The sequence below is a fragment of the Mustelus asterias genome, chromosome 12 (genome assembly GCF_964213995.1).
Source record: "Mustelus asterias chromosome 12, sMusAst1.hap1.1, whole genome shotgun sequence".
In the NCBI taxonomy this organism is placed as follows: domain Eukaryota; kingdom Metazoa; phylum Chordata; class Chondrichthyes; order Carcharhiniformes; family Triakidae; genus Mustelus; species Mustelus asterias.
Window position 1 is genome coordinate 103,113,794 of NC_135812.1, and position 17,718 is coordinate 103,131,511.

General features: G+C 41.3%; 1 protein-coding gene across 2 annotated transcripts in view; it reads left to right on the forward strand.

Moving 5' to 3' along the window:
- LOC144501766 (centrosomal protein of 95 kDa-like) overlaps positions 1–17,718 on the forward strand; it is a 54,979-nt gene that overhangs the window by 33,272 nt on the left and 3,989 nt on the right. For both annotated transcript variants that reach the window (XM_078225760.1, XM_078225759.1), the window contains exons 10-18: positions 2,482–2,582; positions 5,740–5,927; positions 6,984–7,125; positions 9,031–9,145; positions 10,883–11,055; positions 14,521–14,613; positions 15,121–15,268; positions 17,019–17,188; positions 17,422–17,496. In XM_078225760.1, the coding sequence (XP_078081886.1) occupies positions 2,482–2,582; positions 5,740–5,927; positions 6,984–7,125; positions 9,031–9,145; positions 10,883–11,055; positions 14,521–14,613; positions 15,121–15,268; positions 17,019–17,188; positions 17,422–17,496 (1,205 nt within the window). The remainder of the gene's footprint in view (positions 1–2,481; positions 2,583–5,739; positions 5,928–6,983; positions 7,126–9,030; positions 9,146–10,882; positions 11,056–14,520; positions 14,614–15,120; positions 15,269–17,018; positions 17,189–17,421; positions 17,497–17,718) is intronic.

Genomic DNA, 17,718 nt, shown 5'->3' on the forward strand with positions numbered 1-17,718 from the left:
CATGTAGCCATAAGAGCAGGATGGTGTGTTGAAATGGCAAGTGACGGGAAGATCTGGGTCCTGTTTGCAAACTGAACAAATCTGTTCTGGAAAGTGATGACCCAGTCTGCATTTGGTCTCTCCGATTAGAGTAGACCACATTGGGAGCAGCGAATGCTATGGACCAGGACCAGATTAAAGGCGGTGCTTCACCTGAAAAAGAATTTTTGGGCTGAATAGTGAGCAAGGAGGACGTAAAGGGGCAGGTGTTGCACATTCAATGATCTAACCACAGTACAATCATTCGTTCTCCTTTATTCACAACACCTGTTAAGTTGGTTGAACATGATTTCCCTCTCAAAGCCATGTTGAGTCTGCCAGACTACCTTGAATTTATCCAAGTGCCCTGCTATAGCTCATTTAATACTTAATACTTGCTTCTAACATTTACCCTATGGCAGATATTAAGCTAACTGGCTTGTAGTTTCACTTTTTTTTTTCTATCTCCTTCCCTTTTTGAATAATGTAGTTAAATTTGTTCTCCTCCAATCTAATGGGACCTTCCTCTGGATCGAGGGAATTTCAGAAAATTTATAACTAATACGTCAATCTTTTCACTAGCCACTTATTTTAAGGCTCTAGGATTTCATCAGGACCTGAGCACTTGTCAGCCCGCATCTCCAATAAATTACACTGTACCACTTCTCTGGTGATTGTAATTTTCCTGAGTTCTTCCCTCTCTTTGGGTCCTTTAACGCTTTGTCTCTTTGTCTTGTATCCATTATATCTTTGTCAGTCTCTCCTTGGCTCCCACCTGCCTCTAACCTTTTATTCTGCTCCACCTTCTCCAAACTCCTCCAATATAATTTGCCACATTTCTACTCCTCATCAGCTCTGAAGAAGTCATACAGACTCGAAAGGTTAACTCTGTTTCTCTCTCCACAGATGCTGCCAAACTTGTTGAATTTATCCAGCATTTTCTGTTTTTACTATGAATTAAAGTCCAGCATTGATGCTAACTTCTGGCCTGTTTCACTGGGCTTATCATTTTAATTCCTTGAGCCCTCTGTCTTTGTTTTCCCCCTCAAACCCAACCCATTGATCTTGCTCTTTGAAGCAAAATAGTAGAGCAGACTGGGTTTGTACTCGTTGGAATTTAGAAGGCTGAGGGGGGATCTTATAGAGACCTATTAGATAATGAAGGGGCTGGATAGGGTAGAGGTGGAGAGATTCTTTCCACTTAGAAAGGAAGCTAGAACTAGAGGGCACAGCCTCAAAATAAAGGGGGGTCAGTTTAGGACAGAGTTGAGGAGGAACTTCTTCTCTCTGAGGGTGGTGAATCTCTGGAATTCTCTGCCCACTGAAGTGGTGGAGGCTACCTTGTTGAATATGTTTAAATCACGGATAGATGGATTCCTGATCGGTAAGGGAATTAGGGGTTATAGGGATCAGGCGGGTAAGCGGAACTGATCCACTTCAGATCAGCCATGATCTTATTGAATGGCGGGGCAGGCTCGAGGGGCTAGATGGCCTACTGTTCCTATTTCTTATGTTCTTATGTTTCTTAGTGGGTTTGACTACTGTGATGCTGCTATAGTCAATGGAGTGAAGTGCTATCCTATACCATGGCACGGTGAGACACCAGCTCTCTCTTTGCACACTGCCTAAATCCCTGATCTTGGCTGAACTCTTGTTGAAAGACATACGAGTGTTCATTGAGCAATGAAAGTCTGAGGAGAACTTTCTTGGCATGGATGTACTTTGCATGACTCTGAATAGTCAACCTAAAAGTGTCTCTTCTGCCACTAATACATACATGCTTCAGGGAAACCAAATAAGATTAAGAAGAATGTAATCACTGCATGCTCATGTTTTGTGTTTTGGCTCTGAAAATGTCATATGGACTCGAAGGGTGGAATTTTCCGTCCTGCCCACAACGGGAATTGTAGCGGGTGGGCGTGGACCATGCAAAGGTCCGTTGACCTCGGGTGAGAATTTCCGGTCTTGGGATGTGTGTGGCCAGAAAATCCAGCCCAATATGTTCTGTTTCTCTCTGCACAGATGCTGCCAGATGTGCTGAGTCTTTCCAGCATTCTGTTATTTCAGATTTCCAGCATCCGCAGTATTTTGTTTTATTTTTACATTTTGTGTTTGGCTTTCTGAACCAAGTGGTTGTTTATCACGTGCAAGCCTGGCAGTGAGGCGTTAAAATCTGACCGCTTTATAAGTGTAATGTCACTTATCTGTACGGCCTCATCCAGCAAGTGGAGTTGATAATGAGTGGGATTCACATCCATATCCTGGGCTTTGAGCCCAGCTGTACTGCTTGCCCATTAACTGCACTGAGATGAGCGAACATGGGCAAAAGAAATACGTGTCCAGATTTGTCCTATGCACCATTTCGTGTCTATGGGTTGGAGGTAGGGGAGAAAAATCTTAGTGATGCTCAATTGTACAATATTTTTGAAATCCTTAAATACTTTTAAAAATATATTTTGGTAGATTCCATTAAAGTATTGGCACTGCAAGAGTCCCAATCATCTGCAGGACATGGTACAAAGAAGCATCAAGAATCACAGAACACAGCAGGAACTACTGTAGCAGTTTGTATTACATCTTCTAATATTTTGTGATCTTTTAACTTTTTAAACTGCAGTAATTTGTTTGTGTGTGTGTATATGTATTACATTTAAGTTCATTATATGTGTAGTGTAATACCAGCATGAGGTATTTTGACTCGTGTGATTCAAGTATTTGCGGCTTTAGGGATAGAATGCAAATCTCAGGAAATAACTAACCTCAAAGCACTAGTACATCCCCCAACCTTGAGTACTCCATACCATTCTAGATTCTATACCTATATTCTAGTCTTGAAAGTGCTAAAATGGAAACTATGAATGGGATTTGGTATTTGAACTATGGGGAAAGGCTAAGGTACTAAAGGTGTTTATATTGAAGGAAGGGGATTATTTTGTAGATAATTTAAGATCTTTAAGAGAATAAATAAACTAGATCCCACAGATGTTCAGTAGTAATTTCTAGGGCATGGAGACATAAATTTAACTCTAAGAAAAGGGTCTTGTGTATTTGAGATGTAATTTCTTCATGCAGAGGGTGGTAAAGGATGGGAGGCTGTTGGAATGGAGGATGTTGAGTTTGGGGTCTGGACTAAAGCAGCAAAGATAAATGACATACAATAGCTGCATAAATTGGATTGTGTCAAAATATTGTTTGCCAAGATGCAGGCCCTCTATAACATGAACATTGAATGATTCCATTCAGTTCACAGGCGTGACACTGAGTCTCTGGCTGTTTTGAATTTCTATTTAACTCCCCATTCTGCCCTCTGTTATCCTTTGCCTTGTACACTGTTCTGTTGAAGCTCTAACAGCATCTCCTCTTTCGATAAACACTTTGGCTGGGATTTACTGTTCACTTCAGGCTCCAGTCCTATGGCAGGGGATGGAAGCGAGTGTGTTGTTGTGGAGCCCAATGGGGAATCATACAGAATCGCATGATGCTGGGCTCATTAAATGTGTAGCTGGGGGATGTTTTTCAGGGTGGGCAGGAAGTTGTGTACCTCGCTGACCAGCAGATATTGCTTTATTGCGCTCTTAACTACAGGCCAGAACATGGAACCCAAGGGTGCACAGGCACCCAGATTCCACAGTGCTTCATTGGAAGTATTACTGAATGCGGTGGAGGAGAGGAGGGATATCCTCGGCAGCAGGCATGGAGAATCTCATGGGAGTTACAAAATGCTTTACACTGGTGGGATTTTCCTGCCTGACTTTAAAAGTCAGGATCTCTATTTGCCTACCTTTTAAACATTAATTATCAGGTATTAACGCCTGATAATTCCCCCCCCCCCCCCCCCCCCCCCCCCCATTAAATGGTCCATTCACATTGGCGTGAGGACATGACATTTATCACAACAGGTCTCTCACTACGTGCACCTGGTGAGCAAAGCCCCACTGGGGATGCACAGGTTAAGAAGTTCAGACCCAGGAGGAGAGGGTCATGCCAGGGCAGTACTCTGGGAGGGGCTTCATTTATGTCCAGGTGTGTTTTGAAGAAGGCACCCAATCTTTAAAAACCTAAGTTGTCGAGCCTGACCCCCCCCGTCCAACAGTCTAACGATTTGGTGAGAAAACCTGCCAGTAAGTTACCGTCCACTTTGTTTCTACTCAAGATGACACTTTGCTAAAAATGGCAAAAGCCCACCCTCTGGATCTCCTTCCACAGATGCTACCTCTCCTGCTGTGTTCCTCGTATCTTCTCTCTCCTGTATTGTCTTTGTGACTGGTCCAATGGCAGTATTTTTTGATCCTGTGCACTTGTATGCTGCTGAAGAAATTGAGTGATATTGAACAAGGTCCAAAATTACAACTGGCCTATGCCACTCACTTTTTGCATTTCCTTCAAAAGCTTTGTTCCTCGTGGAGGATTGATGATTAGATTAGCCGAGGGGTACATTATGAATAATAGTCTGGAATATTCTTGACTGACACACGGTCATGAGCAGAGTGAATCCCTCTTTGTTGACATTGGGTCAGGTCTTGCTTCTCTCCTTCTGGGGTTAGCAATATTAGTATCTTGACTTTCTTCCTATTTCTCAACTTGGTGACAAGCTCAGGATGTCCTGTCATTTGTAATCACCATCCCAGGGTACTAAAAGAGATGGTGGGGGAAATAGCAAATGCACTTTTGGGGCCACTGCTGTTTGTCATTTTTATAAATGACCTGGATGAGCGAGTAGAAGGATGGATTAGTAAATTTGCAGATGACACTAAAGTCGGTGGAGTTGTGGACAATGCAGAAGGTTGTTGCAGGTTACAGAGCGACATAGATAAGCTGCAGTGCTGGGCTGAGAGGTGGCAAATGGAGTTCAATGTGGAAAAGTGTGAGGTGATGCACTTTGGAAGGAGTAACAGGATTACAGAGTACTGGGCTAATGGTAAGATACTTGGTAGTGTGGATGAACAGAGAGATCTTGGTGTTCTTGTGCATAGATCCCTGAAAGTTGGCACCCAGGTTGATAGGGTTGTTAAGAAGGCGTATGGAGTGTTAGCTTTTATTGGTAGAGGGATTGAGTTTCGGAGCCAGGAGGTCATGTTGCAGCTATACAAAACTCTGGTGCGGCCGCACTTGGAGTATTGCGTACAGTTCTGGTCGCCGCATTATAGGAAGGATGTGGAAGCATTGGAAAGGGTGCAGAGGAGATTTACTAGGATGTTGCCTGATATGGTCTTATGAGGAAAGGCTGAGGGACTTGAGGTTGTTTTCGTTAGAGAGAAGAAGGTTAAGAGGTGACTTAATAGAAGATGATCAGAGGATTAGATAGGGTGGATAGTGAGAGCCTTTTTCCTCGGATGGTGATAGCTAGCACGAGGGGACATAGCTTTAAATTGAGGGGTGATAGATATAGGACAGATGTCAGAGGTAGGTTCTTCACTCAGAGAGTAGTAAGGGCATGGAATGCCCTGCCTGCAGCAGTAGTGGACTCGCCAACATTAAGGGCATTTAAATGGTCATTGGATAAGCATATGGATGATTTTGGAATAGTGTAGGTTAGATGGGCTTTAGATTGGTTTCACTGGTCGGCGCAACATTGAGGGCCGAAGGGCCTGTACTGCGCTGTTATGTTCTATGTTGGTGTTTCATCCAATGATGGGAAAAAAATTGAATCAGCCTACTGTAAGTTTTCTCATCTTTTTCATATATTGATCACTTGGCGTTTTCTTTTTCCTCCTCTTACAGAACTCCGTCAACGTACAGAAACGAGTTGCTTTTCAGACCCAGCCAGACATTCGATTTATGACCATGCAGAGTAAAACTGACCAGTGGGATACAGTCTCTGAACATGGGGAGACAAATCATTGGGAGGCTTCAGCAACACTGGACTCCAACCAGCATGACTTCAGGAGTGAAAATAGTTCCCTTTCATTGTATGTTTATGATTGACTGTCTTTGTTAATTGCATTGTGAAGTATCTAGTGATTATGAAAACTCGTTGGAATTTAGAAGGCTGAGGGGGGATCTTATAGAGACCTATAAGATAATGAAGGGGCTGGATAGGGTAGAGGTGGAGAGATTCTTTCCACTTAGAAAGGAAACTAGAGGGCACAGCCTCAAAATAAAGGGGGGTCAGTTTAGGACAGAGTTGAGGAGGAACTTCTTCTCTCTGAGGGTGGTGAATCTCTGGAATTCTCTGCCCACTGAAGTGGTGGAGGCTACCTCGTTGAATATATTTAAATCACGGATAGATGGATTCCTGATCGGTAAGGGAATTAGGGGTTATAGGGATCAGGCGGGTAAGTGGAACTGATCCACTTCAGATCAGCCATGATCTTATTGAATGGCGGGGCAGGCTCGAGGGGCTAGATGGCCTACTCCTGCTCCTGTTTCTTATGTTCTTAACTGGGGTTGAACTGACCTGATAGAGGTTAGAGTGCTAATCACTGAGCCATGGGGCGACAGTTTAAAGTGTCGTATCTTGTCTTTTATAATCACTTTAAAAGCAGCACCAGTTGGATGGGGTAGAGAAACAAAGGGCATTTCCTTTGGAACAATGTTTTCTGTTTGCTTTTCATCACCAAATCCAGCCCAGATTGCAAGGATGAAATTCTTGTCTCAATGACTCTAAGGATACTAAGACATTGGGTTTGTGACCTTTTCAATCCAGTTCCTCTGCAGGCGTGTGCGTTACACAAGCTACCATTTTTAGTTTGGCCACTCACTCCGATTGTACAAGGATAGCTTGGTAGGGGACTTCCTGACTAGGATCTAGCACAATCACTGCATCCAACCTGGATTTGATTGTGCTATTAGATGTAAAAGAATTGTAGTACTGCAGACATCCCAGTCTTGATGACTAAAACGTTCACCTAAAGTCTGATGCTAAGCAGTAGGTTGAATTTCACTGTTTAAAATTGACCTGCGCAAATGTATGAAAATGCTACAATCTCTAATTTTTCTAAAGGGAACTTCTTCACTTCCTGTAGTAACCGTAAAGACCAAGGTGATGTAAGCACTTCATTTAGAGAAGAATCTCTATCTCGCCGAAGAGCACAGAATATCCTTGCAGAGGAGGAGCTGCATGAGATGTCTGAAAAGCTGTCTCAAAAGCTGCATCAACTCGATATGGTAAGGTTTGCCTACAAAAAGCTGCGAGAGAAAAGATTGTCACTTCCTGCAATTAGTAACTAACTAGTTAAAATTAATTTTGGATTTTTGACAAACAGTTCTATTTATTTAAGACTGACATGAAGGCCACATGTGTCCATATTCTACAGAAGCTCCACCAGCACTGTTTGTGCTGATTGACAGGAACCGTCCTGTCATTCAGATAAAGAGGTGGGGAGCATTAAATGAGAAACATAGAAACACAGAAAAACTACAGCACAAAACAGGCCCTTCGGCCCCACAAGTTGTGCTGAACATGTCCCTACCTTTTTAGGCCTACCTATAACCCTCCATCCTATTAAGTCCCATGTACTCATCCAGGAGTCTCTTAAAAGACCCTATTGAGTTTTCCTCCACCACCACTGACGGCAGCCGATTCCACTCGCCCACCACCCTCTGTGTGAAAAACTTCCCCCTAACATTTCCCCTGTACCTACCCCCCAGCACCTTAAACCTCAAGCAGAGTAAAACTACTGCTTTTTATTTTCATTTCAAAAGCCTTCATTATCTTAACTGCAATGAGGTAATTTCTGACACTGATGTCCAAAGATTTATATGTATTGCCAGCAAGCATACATCTAGAATCATTGGCCTTCTGAATAGAAACATAGAGCACAGATTGTGAAATTGTGCAATTTGGCAGGAAGAATTAAAAAAGCATATTATCTAAATGGTGAGAGATTGCGGAGATCTAGAGAAATTTGGGTGTCTTGGTGCACAAATCGCAAAGAGTAAGCAGGTACAGTAAATAATTTGGGAAAACTAATAGAATGTTGCTGTTGAGGGAAATTGAATACAACAGTAGGGAAGTTAGGCTTCAATTATACAGGGCATTGGTGAGACCACATCTGGCGAACTATGTACAGTCTCGATCTCCTTATTTAAGGAAGGATATAAATGATTTGGAAGTAGTTCAGTGAAGGTTTACTAGACTAACCATGGAAGTTGGGGTTGAATCCACTGGAGTTTAGAAGAGAAAGAGGTGACTTGATTGAAACATGAGATCCTGAGGGAACTTGACAGGGTGGCTGTGAAAAAGATGTTTCCTCTTGAGGGAGAATCTAGAAGTAGGGTACATCTTTTTAAAAATAAGGGGTCACCCATTTAAGACCAAGATGAGGAGAAATTGTGTTATCTTGGGGGTGGTTGAGAGTCTTTGGAACTCTTCCTAAAAAGGCAGTGGAATATTTTTAAGGCAAGAGGTAAATAGATTTCTTGAGCAATGGAGTGAAAGGCTATCGAGGGTAGGTGGGAATGTGGAGTTGAGGTTACAGTCAGATCACTCGTGATCTTATTAAATGGCAGAGCAGGCTGTAGGGGCCAAGTGGCCTACACCTTCCACTAATTTGTATGTTTGTATTAAAATGTCCAGGAGTGCGTGTCGAGGAGATTTACCAGAATGGTACCAGGGATGAAAGAATTCAGTTATGTTGAGAAACTGGGGCTTTCCAGAATAATGAGGTTTAGGGGGAATTGAGATTATAGGTGTTCAAAGGGTTTTAACAGAGTAAATAAGGAGAAACCTTTCCTGAAATAGCGATTGGTAAGCACAAGACAGAGTTCAGGTAATTATCAGAGGAGGCAGACTTAGCAGATTTCTTTTTAATACAAGGAGATATGATCCAGAAAACATTACCTGTTGATGGAAGCAGATTCAATAGCTTTCAATATGTAAGTAGATATCTATTTGAAGGGGAAATATTTGCAGGACTTGGGGGGAGGGGGAGGCAGAAGAGTGGAACTCATCAGATAACTTTTTACAGAACAAGCACAGAATGCCATCATTCAATGTTACCATGATTCTAAGAAGTGATGGTCTGTAGAGCTGTCTATTAATTGAATGGTCTTTGTCTTGCCATTTAACAGATGCTGAAACAAGCGCTGGGTGACAAGAATGAAGCTCATAATTTCAAGGAAGAAGATAAATTGTCTCAACACAGTGACAGCATCACGGAATATAGAAGAATTCAACAGTTGCCTGGTGAGAACTCAAGCCTGTTAAACCACTTTTAAATAAAATTTTGGGGCAGATCTAGCAATTTAGAATAGAATACTTGAAAAGAGTTCAACACAGTTGAGAGGTTAAGTTAATAGAATGTACAGCACAGAAGCAGACGATTCAGTCCAACTGCTTAGTACTCTACATAACTTCCTTCCACCCCTCCTCTTCTCAGCCCATCAATATGTCCTTCTTTCTCCCTCGCATGCTCCCTCAACGCCGTTTGCCTTAACTAGTCCTTGTGACAGCAGATTCCACATTCTCAGCAAGCTTCTAATGGATTTATTTGATTTAATGGTGAATAACTTGTATTTATGGCCTCTGGCCAAAAAAGCATCTTGCCCTGCCCCCAACTCATAACCCCAGGCATTTTGTATGGCCAATCCACCTAACCTGCACGTCTTCGGATTGTGGAGGAAACCAGAGCACCCATAGGAAACCCACGTAGACACTGGGAGAACGTGCAAACCCCACAGTGTCACCCAAGGCTGGAATGGAACCTGGGTCCCTGACACTGAGGCAGCAGTGCTTGTCACCATGCTGTCCCTAAAGATCTTAATTGACTGCTCCTAAAGTGAATCTCATTAGTTCATTTCAAAATCTTTTTGAGATATTAAATTTGGGCTCGGACAGTGAGCTCTGATGGCTCACTCAATCTAATAGCGTGAGTAATTGAAGTTGATGTACACAAATGAAGGCTCAAATCTGATGACACTCCCTTAGTTGTTTCCTGTCCATCATTCAATTTCCTCCTCCTCCCTATTGAGTTCAGTAACTGCTCTAATTGATATCAGCATTCACAAGACGAAAGTTACTCCTCAAAGATTTTCATGTGAAACATAGACCCTAGCTGTGCTGTGAGGGGATTTCTGAGTGTGTCCTGCCTGTTTCTTTCTATCGGTCTACATGCGTTGACTTGTTATTACTGTTGCTTAAAAAATCCTTTTCTATATGTGTAGCCCATGTAAGGAGCTGACGTATTTTAGAAGAAATGTGGGAATGGGTTGGCACAAAGAATGTAACACCATTTGTAGGTGACCCCTACACCAGGAAAAAATGATAACCTGTTGAGTGAATTTAAAAATGCTGCAATCCTAGATTTCTGTCACTAACCTGAGTCAACCTGACTCAGTGAAGACCTCTGCTGGTGTCAACCCAGTCCTGCAGAATTGCAACACAACTTGTTTGTGAGAATGTGATTCGCTCCCCAATGTGTCAGCTGTAATCTCAACTTTTCAGATTTAAAATTTGGTGTTTGAAATTGTTTAAAAACCACATCTGGTATTGCAGGCAGGCGATGTCTGAAATAATCTGGCCCACACATTAGGTAAGACCCTAATTGATTGAATGCAGAAAAACCACAACCACTGCCCTGCAGAAAACAATTCGTTTAACTTCTGATTTTTGGTTTGGCTATTTGAAATTTAGAAACGCCAGGTAAATTATGATTGGTATCTAGTTTATCGAATGAGGAAACCAAGGTGTTTCTGCCCAAAATAAACTGCACACTCTCCACTATGACCCTATCAAGGTTTTTGGTTAATTTTAAAAGAGAATATTTAAACATGGACATTTTAAGTGATGAAGACTGCACTGAAGTGACAATGTTTTAATACCGACAGTTCCTGGATGAGATCATTTAGTAAATATATATAATCGGTCACCTTCTAAAAATGTCTAAATACTAGACTAGTATAATCTTTCCCACCCATTATAAAGCAACTCCACATACCAGGAAGCCAGCTCGTGCCCGCTCCCTATCTCCATCACCACCACGACGCACTCTACCAGCTGAATTTGAAGATGCTCTCAATAAAGACTCAAAGGGACAAATGAGGAGAATTCGCAGAGAACTGCAAAAAGAAATGGATCAGCAAAGGATGAAAGCAAAAGTAAGTTATTTAACCCTAGAATCTGACACTCGTATAACCAATCATAAATTGGGTTATAGCACATTGAATATTAGTGCTCCTGTAAAGAACCATTTGAAAGACCATACAGCATCTTGTTTGCAATGCTGCTTCAGAGAATATCAAGTTATTCTACTGCACAGCATTCAAAATAATATTTATCATTCAAAATTAGATGGTGCTTTTTGTAAATGTATTGGAATTTGACAAATTTTACTGGACTTTGTTAATATAATATTCAGCTATGTTGTAAACATAAGTGACCCATATCATTCAGTTCCACATTGCAGTCACTTAATCTGGTATTTTATTTTTTGAATGAGACTGCTTTGCAGGTTTAAGTGATCTTGCAAGTTTCACTCTTCAAAAAAAATCCTTTTTAAAAAAAAAAATTCTGTGCAGGTGTACTTTGACTTTTCCTAAGTCACTTTAGTCAGATATTCCCCGAGTTCCATCCTGATTAATGAAGTTGCATCAAGGTGGGTCTCCTGTTCTGAAATTTACTAGATAACTTGAGCAACTGACCAAAAGATCAATTACTCTGTCATTCAGGAAAGCAGTAAGAAGTCTCACAACACCAGGTTAAAGTCCAACAGGTTTATTTGGTAGCAAATACCATTAGCTTTTGGAGCGCTGCTCCTTCGTCAGATGGAGTGGAAATGTGCTCTCAAACAGGGCACAGAGACACAAAATCAAGTTACAGAATACTGATTAGAATGCGAATCCCTAAAGCCAGCCAGGTCGGTTTTTGTGTCTGTGCCCTGTTTGAGAGCACATTTCCACTCCATCTGACGAAGGAGCAGCGCTCTGAAAGCTTATGGTATTTGCTACCAAATAAACCTGTTGGACTTTAACCTGGTGTTGTGAGACTTCTTACTGTGTTCACCCCAGTCCAACACCGGCATCTCCACATCATTCAGGAAAGCACCAGTGTGAATAATATTCAATGTCAAATGATGTGTTAGGCACGTAGGTGTTTTACAATGACGCAAAGAGATCAAGGAGGAAACTTATGGATAAGTTGAGAGATTTGATGAAAATCCTAGATAATCATCTTCACAGCAACTGTGGGTGTATCAACTTTCCACAGACTACAGTAGTTCAAGAAGGTGGCTCACTACCACCATGGGCATAGACATTAAATCCTGGCCTTGCCAGCAATGCCCACTTGCCATGAATGAATAAAACGCAAATGGGTGAAAAGCTTCTTTCCTATAGTTGGAGAGTCAGAGGTGTCCAGAAATTTTTTTTAATATTCAGTGAATAAAACATCAAGTAGATACTTCTACATGCAGAGAAGATGCAATACTATTGATTTTAGACCAGCATTTGAAGCAAAACAAAAGACGCAGGGGAATGGAGAAAGCATGGAAAAGTATAATTATAGATTACCTGAATAAACAACTTGATGGGCTAAATGGATCCCTTCTGTCCTTTATAAACCTTTAAGGCTTTAAGTACAAGGAAATTATATTCTGGACAATGTGATAAGCCAATGCTCAGTTTTCATGTGTACACTGATGGCAAAGCAGCCAGCATAATTAAGGACCCCACGCACCCCGGATATTCTCTCTTTTCCATCTTCTTCCTTCGGGCGGGCGGGGGGGGGGGAAATAGTTACAAAAGTCTGAGGTCACGTATCAACCGACTCAAGAACAGCTTCTTCCCTGCTGCTGTCAGACTTTTGAATGGATTTACCTTGCATTAAGCTGATCTTTCTCTACACCCTAGCTTTGACTGTAACACTACATTCTGCACTCTCTCCTTTTCTTCTCTATGAACGGTATGCTTTGTATAGCACGCAAGAAACAATACTTTTCGGTATATGTTAATACACGTGACAATAAATCAAATCCTCCAATGTTGATAAATTGTCAGACTGCTTTTCCAACATCCAGTATTAAATGAGCAAAAATGTCCTCCAATTAAATATTGGGAAGACTGAAGCCATTGTCTTGATCCCTGCTCCAAATTCCATTCCTTAATTATCTACTTTGTACCTCTTCCGGACTACAGTCTGCGATTAAAACTGTCTGCTCACAATCTTTTGGTATCATGTTTGACTACAGGTTGAGTTTTCTGACTTCCTTCATCCCATCACTAAGATTGCCTATTTCTACCTCTAACTGTGCTCTTGTCTCAGCTCATCTGCAAAAACCCTCATTTGTGTCTTGGTTAACTTTAGACTCAACAATTCCAATGCACTCCTGCTGTTTTCCCATATTCTACATAAATTGGTCATCCAAAACTCAGCTGTCCATGTCTTAAACTTGCACCAAATCCCATTCACCTATTATACTTATGTTCGCTTTCCAACATGGATCCCTGGTTGAGCAATTTTAAAACCCTCACTTTTTTTCCTCATCCATCTCTGTAATCTACCTTAACCCTGTAAGATATCTTCTCTAATTCTGGATTATTGCGCAACTCCCATTTTAGTTGGTGCACACTGGCTAAACAGCCTGCTTGACGCATCATCCACCACCTTTGGCATTCAATTCCTCCACCACTGAGTGTGAACAGTGTGTACAATATACAAAATGCACTGCAGCAACTCACCAAGGTTCCTTTGACAGCACCTTCAAAACCCCTTAGCCTCTATCACCAAGAGGGAGATGGGCAGCTGATGCATGGGAATGCCACCACCTGCAAATTCCCCTAGACACACAACATCCTCACTTAGCACTATATCACTGTCCCTTCACTATTGCTGGGTCAAAATCCCTCCCAAACAGCACTGTGGATATACCTACACCACATAGACTGCATAAGCCATAGGAGCAGAAGTAGGCCATTGAGTCTGCTCTGCCGTTCAATGAGAACATGACTGATCTGATGGGCAGGAAAGTGGAGATGAGGATTATCCTATCAGCATAATGCTTCATTCCTTACTGATGTCTATCTCAGCCATGAACATACTTACCAACTCAGTCTCTGGTAAAGAATTCCATGGGTTCACTGCCTTAGAAGAAATTCCTCCTCATCTTTCTTAAATGGGCAACTCCTTATTCTGAGATTATGCCCTCTGCTCTTGGACTCTCCTACAAGGGGAAACGACCTCTCGACAATATACCTAGAATACTGAACCAGTTTTGGTTCCCTTTCTGATCAAGCTTTTGCTTATTTGACATATCAATTTGTGTGGCTTGATCATATTTGTTTTATAACACACGTGTGAAGCATCTTGATGTTTTAGTACATTAAATGTTCAATAGAAGTGGAGTTGGGTAATTATGCCATCAAAATTTACAACAGAAAACTTGGCAGCATCAAAAGCCTAGCTGGTGCTGGAAGGTGTAGGATCAGCAAAGTAATCCACTCTTTTAAAATCAATTCACTCCCATTATACCAAAAGTAGATGGTGGCTGTGGATGCTGATCTTGTAATCAACGGTCAGTAATAGTAATGTTCCTGCATAAATATGTTTTTTTTAAACCCCATCTGCAGGCAGTGAATGAGTGTTACAGAGAAGATCTGGAGACCTACAAAATAAAAGAGAAAGCTAAAATTGAAAAAGAGAAAAAAAGTGTCAAGAAAGCAGTGAGTTCATGTGCTAAATGTTTTCATTTGAGATTATTTTAAAATTATATTTTCAGCTGAAGATCATTAACTATCGGGCTAGCATCTTATGCCTCTTAAACATTCATGAAATGTGGGCATCGTTAACAAGGCCAACATTTGTTTCCCACCCCTATACTTGCCAGTGGCTTGCTAGAGCATTTCAAGAGGGCAATTAACAATGAAGCATATTGCTGTGCATATGGAGTAATGTATATTGTTTGAATAAGGATGGCAGATTTCCTTCCCTAAAGGACATGGGTTGGACACAATCAGACGGCAAATTTATTGTATATGTGTAATGAATGTCACAATTCATACATTACCTTGACTCTCAATATTCAGTCAATTTTTAATTCCCTGTTGCTGTTTGTCTTTAAAATATTTGCGCTCACTCATCACGTAGCTTTGTGATGCTCCAGGCTCTAAATAAAATGAGCAGACTATTCCTTTTGTGTACTTGACATCTGTTCTACATCTGCTATGAAGGAACAAGAATATAAAGAAAATATCTTCAAAGAAACTCCAAAAACCCCACAGCTGGCGAAAGTTTACTCTACGAAAACCACACCACGAAAGCCGAAGCACAGCCAGTGGACAGTATCAGGAGTGGCAAAGCCAAAGAAAGCAATTCCAAGTAAGAATTCAAAGAAATAGCTTGATTCTGCAGAGTGGAAAATTGTGATTGAGAGAAATGTGTTAACTTGTGGAACCACCGTGGATAATTGTACAGAACGTCCATCTTGAGCCAAAATACACTGGATAAACTCCCAACCCTTCGCACTTTGCCCTAGTATTTGCTCTTGTAATTTTAACCTGTGTTTTTACTTTCATTGAGTTCAGTGGAGGGCTGGGCTATGAATGTCTGCTATAGCCATCAACAACATGCACTTGTATGGTTTCTTTAGCGTAACAGAGCCTATCTGAAAGGGAGGGAGAGGTGAACGGATGCTGAGCAGGCGCCAAGCAGTGTGTCTGGGAAGGTGATCAAAGAAGTGGCTAAACATTAGGCTTGGATAGAGATGAAGCGAGCTGGAAGAATTCGGGAATAGAATACTGGACCTTGATGGCAGAAAACTCTGCCGTTGATTGTGGAGCCAGGGGAAGCAAGAAAATGAGCAGCGAGCTGGATTCAGAAAATGGGAGAGTGAGCTAGGATACAACAGGATAGCTGAAGCTATGCTTTTAAAACTGAGGGTTGCAAGAAAGATAAAACATGAGTGGAGGACTAGGAGAATAATTTAAGCTAATTAAAATGGCCAACAAATGGAATATTGTAGCTTGTTTTCATTTTTGCATTAAAGGCAATTTATGATTCAAGTAAAATCAACCATGATTCTCTAGTTTCCGCTTTTATTCACATTGACAATCAGTCAAAATTGGGAAATGGCCTCGAACAATCTTCCTATTTCTATTTTGGCATAGGCAATAAGCATACATTTCATTCCAGTGAAGCTCATTCATCTGGCTCACCTGTAGAGTTGATTTTCCAATTGTGGCTGCTTTCGCCCTTGACAGGGCATTGACTTGCCCTCCCTGTTCGCACCAGGGCATCAACTGTTAGCACTTTGCCAGCCTTGTACAATTGTGTCTTCAGTCCTCTCTTTAACATATTTTCAGCTCTGTGCATTTTGGGGCCGTTGGACTATGTGCAAGATATTCGAACTTTAATCCCCTTATCCACTCTCCCCACTTCTGTGCAGAAGTGGACCATTTAATTATGCCTGTGCTGGCTAATTTCAACTGATCTTGTCCTCTTTCCCCATGGCCCTACAATAAACATTGACTGAAATATTGAAGATTGGATCATTTCCCAAAGGGAATTGAATAAATACTCAGTGTACCCTTGACCATAGCCCTGCTGACCATTCTTATATTACATGAATGCAATGATTTACTCTGTTAGTGGGGCAGAAGGAGAAGGTAAGTTTTTTTTAAAAAGCCTGGGTATTACTCCAATCCAAGCTCCTTCTGAACTGTTTATTACTGTGGTTGATTTTTGGAGTCTCTTTTGGTTGTGTCATATCAATGCAGCCAGCATTACTTTGTACTCCACCATTGTGGTGAAATATTAGACATGGTCGCAGATTTATTCCAACATAAGTGTCTGTATAACTAGCCAATTCAAGGGATCGGGGCTCGAGTGCACTTATTGCTGCCCTGTCTTTATCAATTAGAGGCAATTGCTGGTTGCTGCCATCTAGTGCATGGTTGGTAAACTGCACAAAAAACCAGCACTTGCACCATGTCCCAATCTGACGGATCAAAGTGCTGCCTTTAATCTACAGGGTTAACTTTGCTCTGAATAATGAATTGTGTATTTATTTTACTATGAACTATTAAGTTTATTCACATTCTTAAGTGTCTTTTTTGGGTTTTTTTTGCAGTGAAGATACAAGATAATGACCTCCTACCGTTATTATTGGAAGAGTTTCCTTATCTTCCGGTATCTCCGCACACTCTGAATCGGATGTGGAAGCAGCAGTTTAAGCAGATAGAACAGTTGATCAAGTCTGGTCTTGATCAGGACCGGAACCAAGCCAAGCTTCAATCAGCAGTGAGTTAAATCTCTTGCCTTACCTGCTCTGTTCAACAAGATTGACCAAATCTACATTTCTATTGTACTGTTGATACTTGCTTCTAATGGTCTGGCCAATGGTGGGTGGGTGTGTGTGGCAGGAGGGGAGGTGGTGAGTTACTACCGCTTTTGTATTCTGTTTTTGCTGGGACTAAGCCCACAGTAAATTCCTGATGACTCTCCAACAATAACTACTTTCATTTTCTCATCAGATTGAAGATGCCCAAAAAAAACATGATCTCCTGATCAATATCATCAAAAAGGAGCAAGATCACAATCAACGTCTGGTGAGGCTTGATGAAGGATGCAATCATGAATGCATTTTTCAGATTTTTAAAAAACTAATTAAATACCACTTATTAAAGCCTTACTTTGTGCCTGTTGTAGAAAATAACACTATAGGGGTGGTCTACCTTCATAAACTCCTTAGAGAATGCATAATCTGTTTTAGCTTTCTCACTGGAAGCTATCTACTGGTTTCATTTTTTTCCAGTAGCATTTTTGTTTTG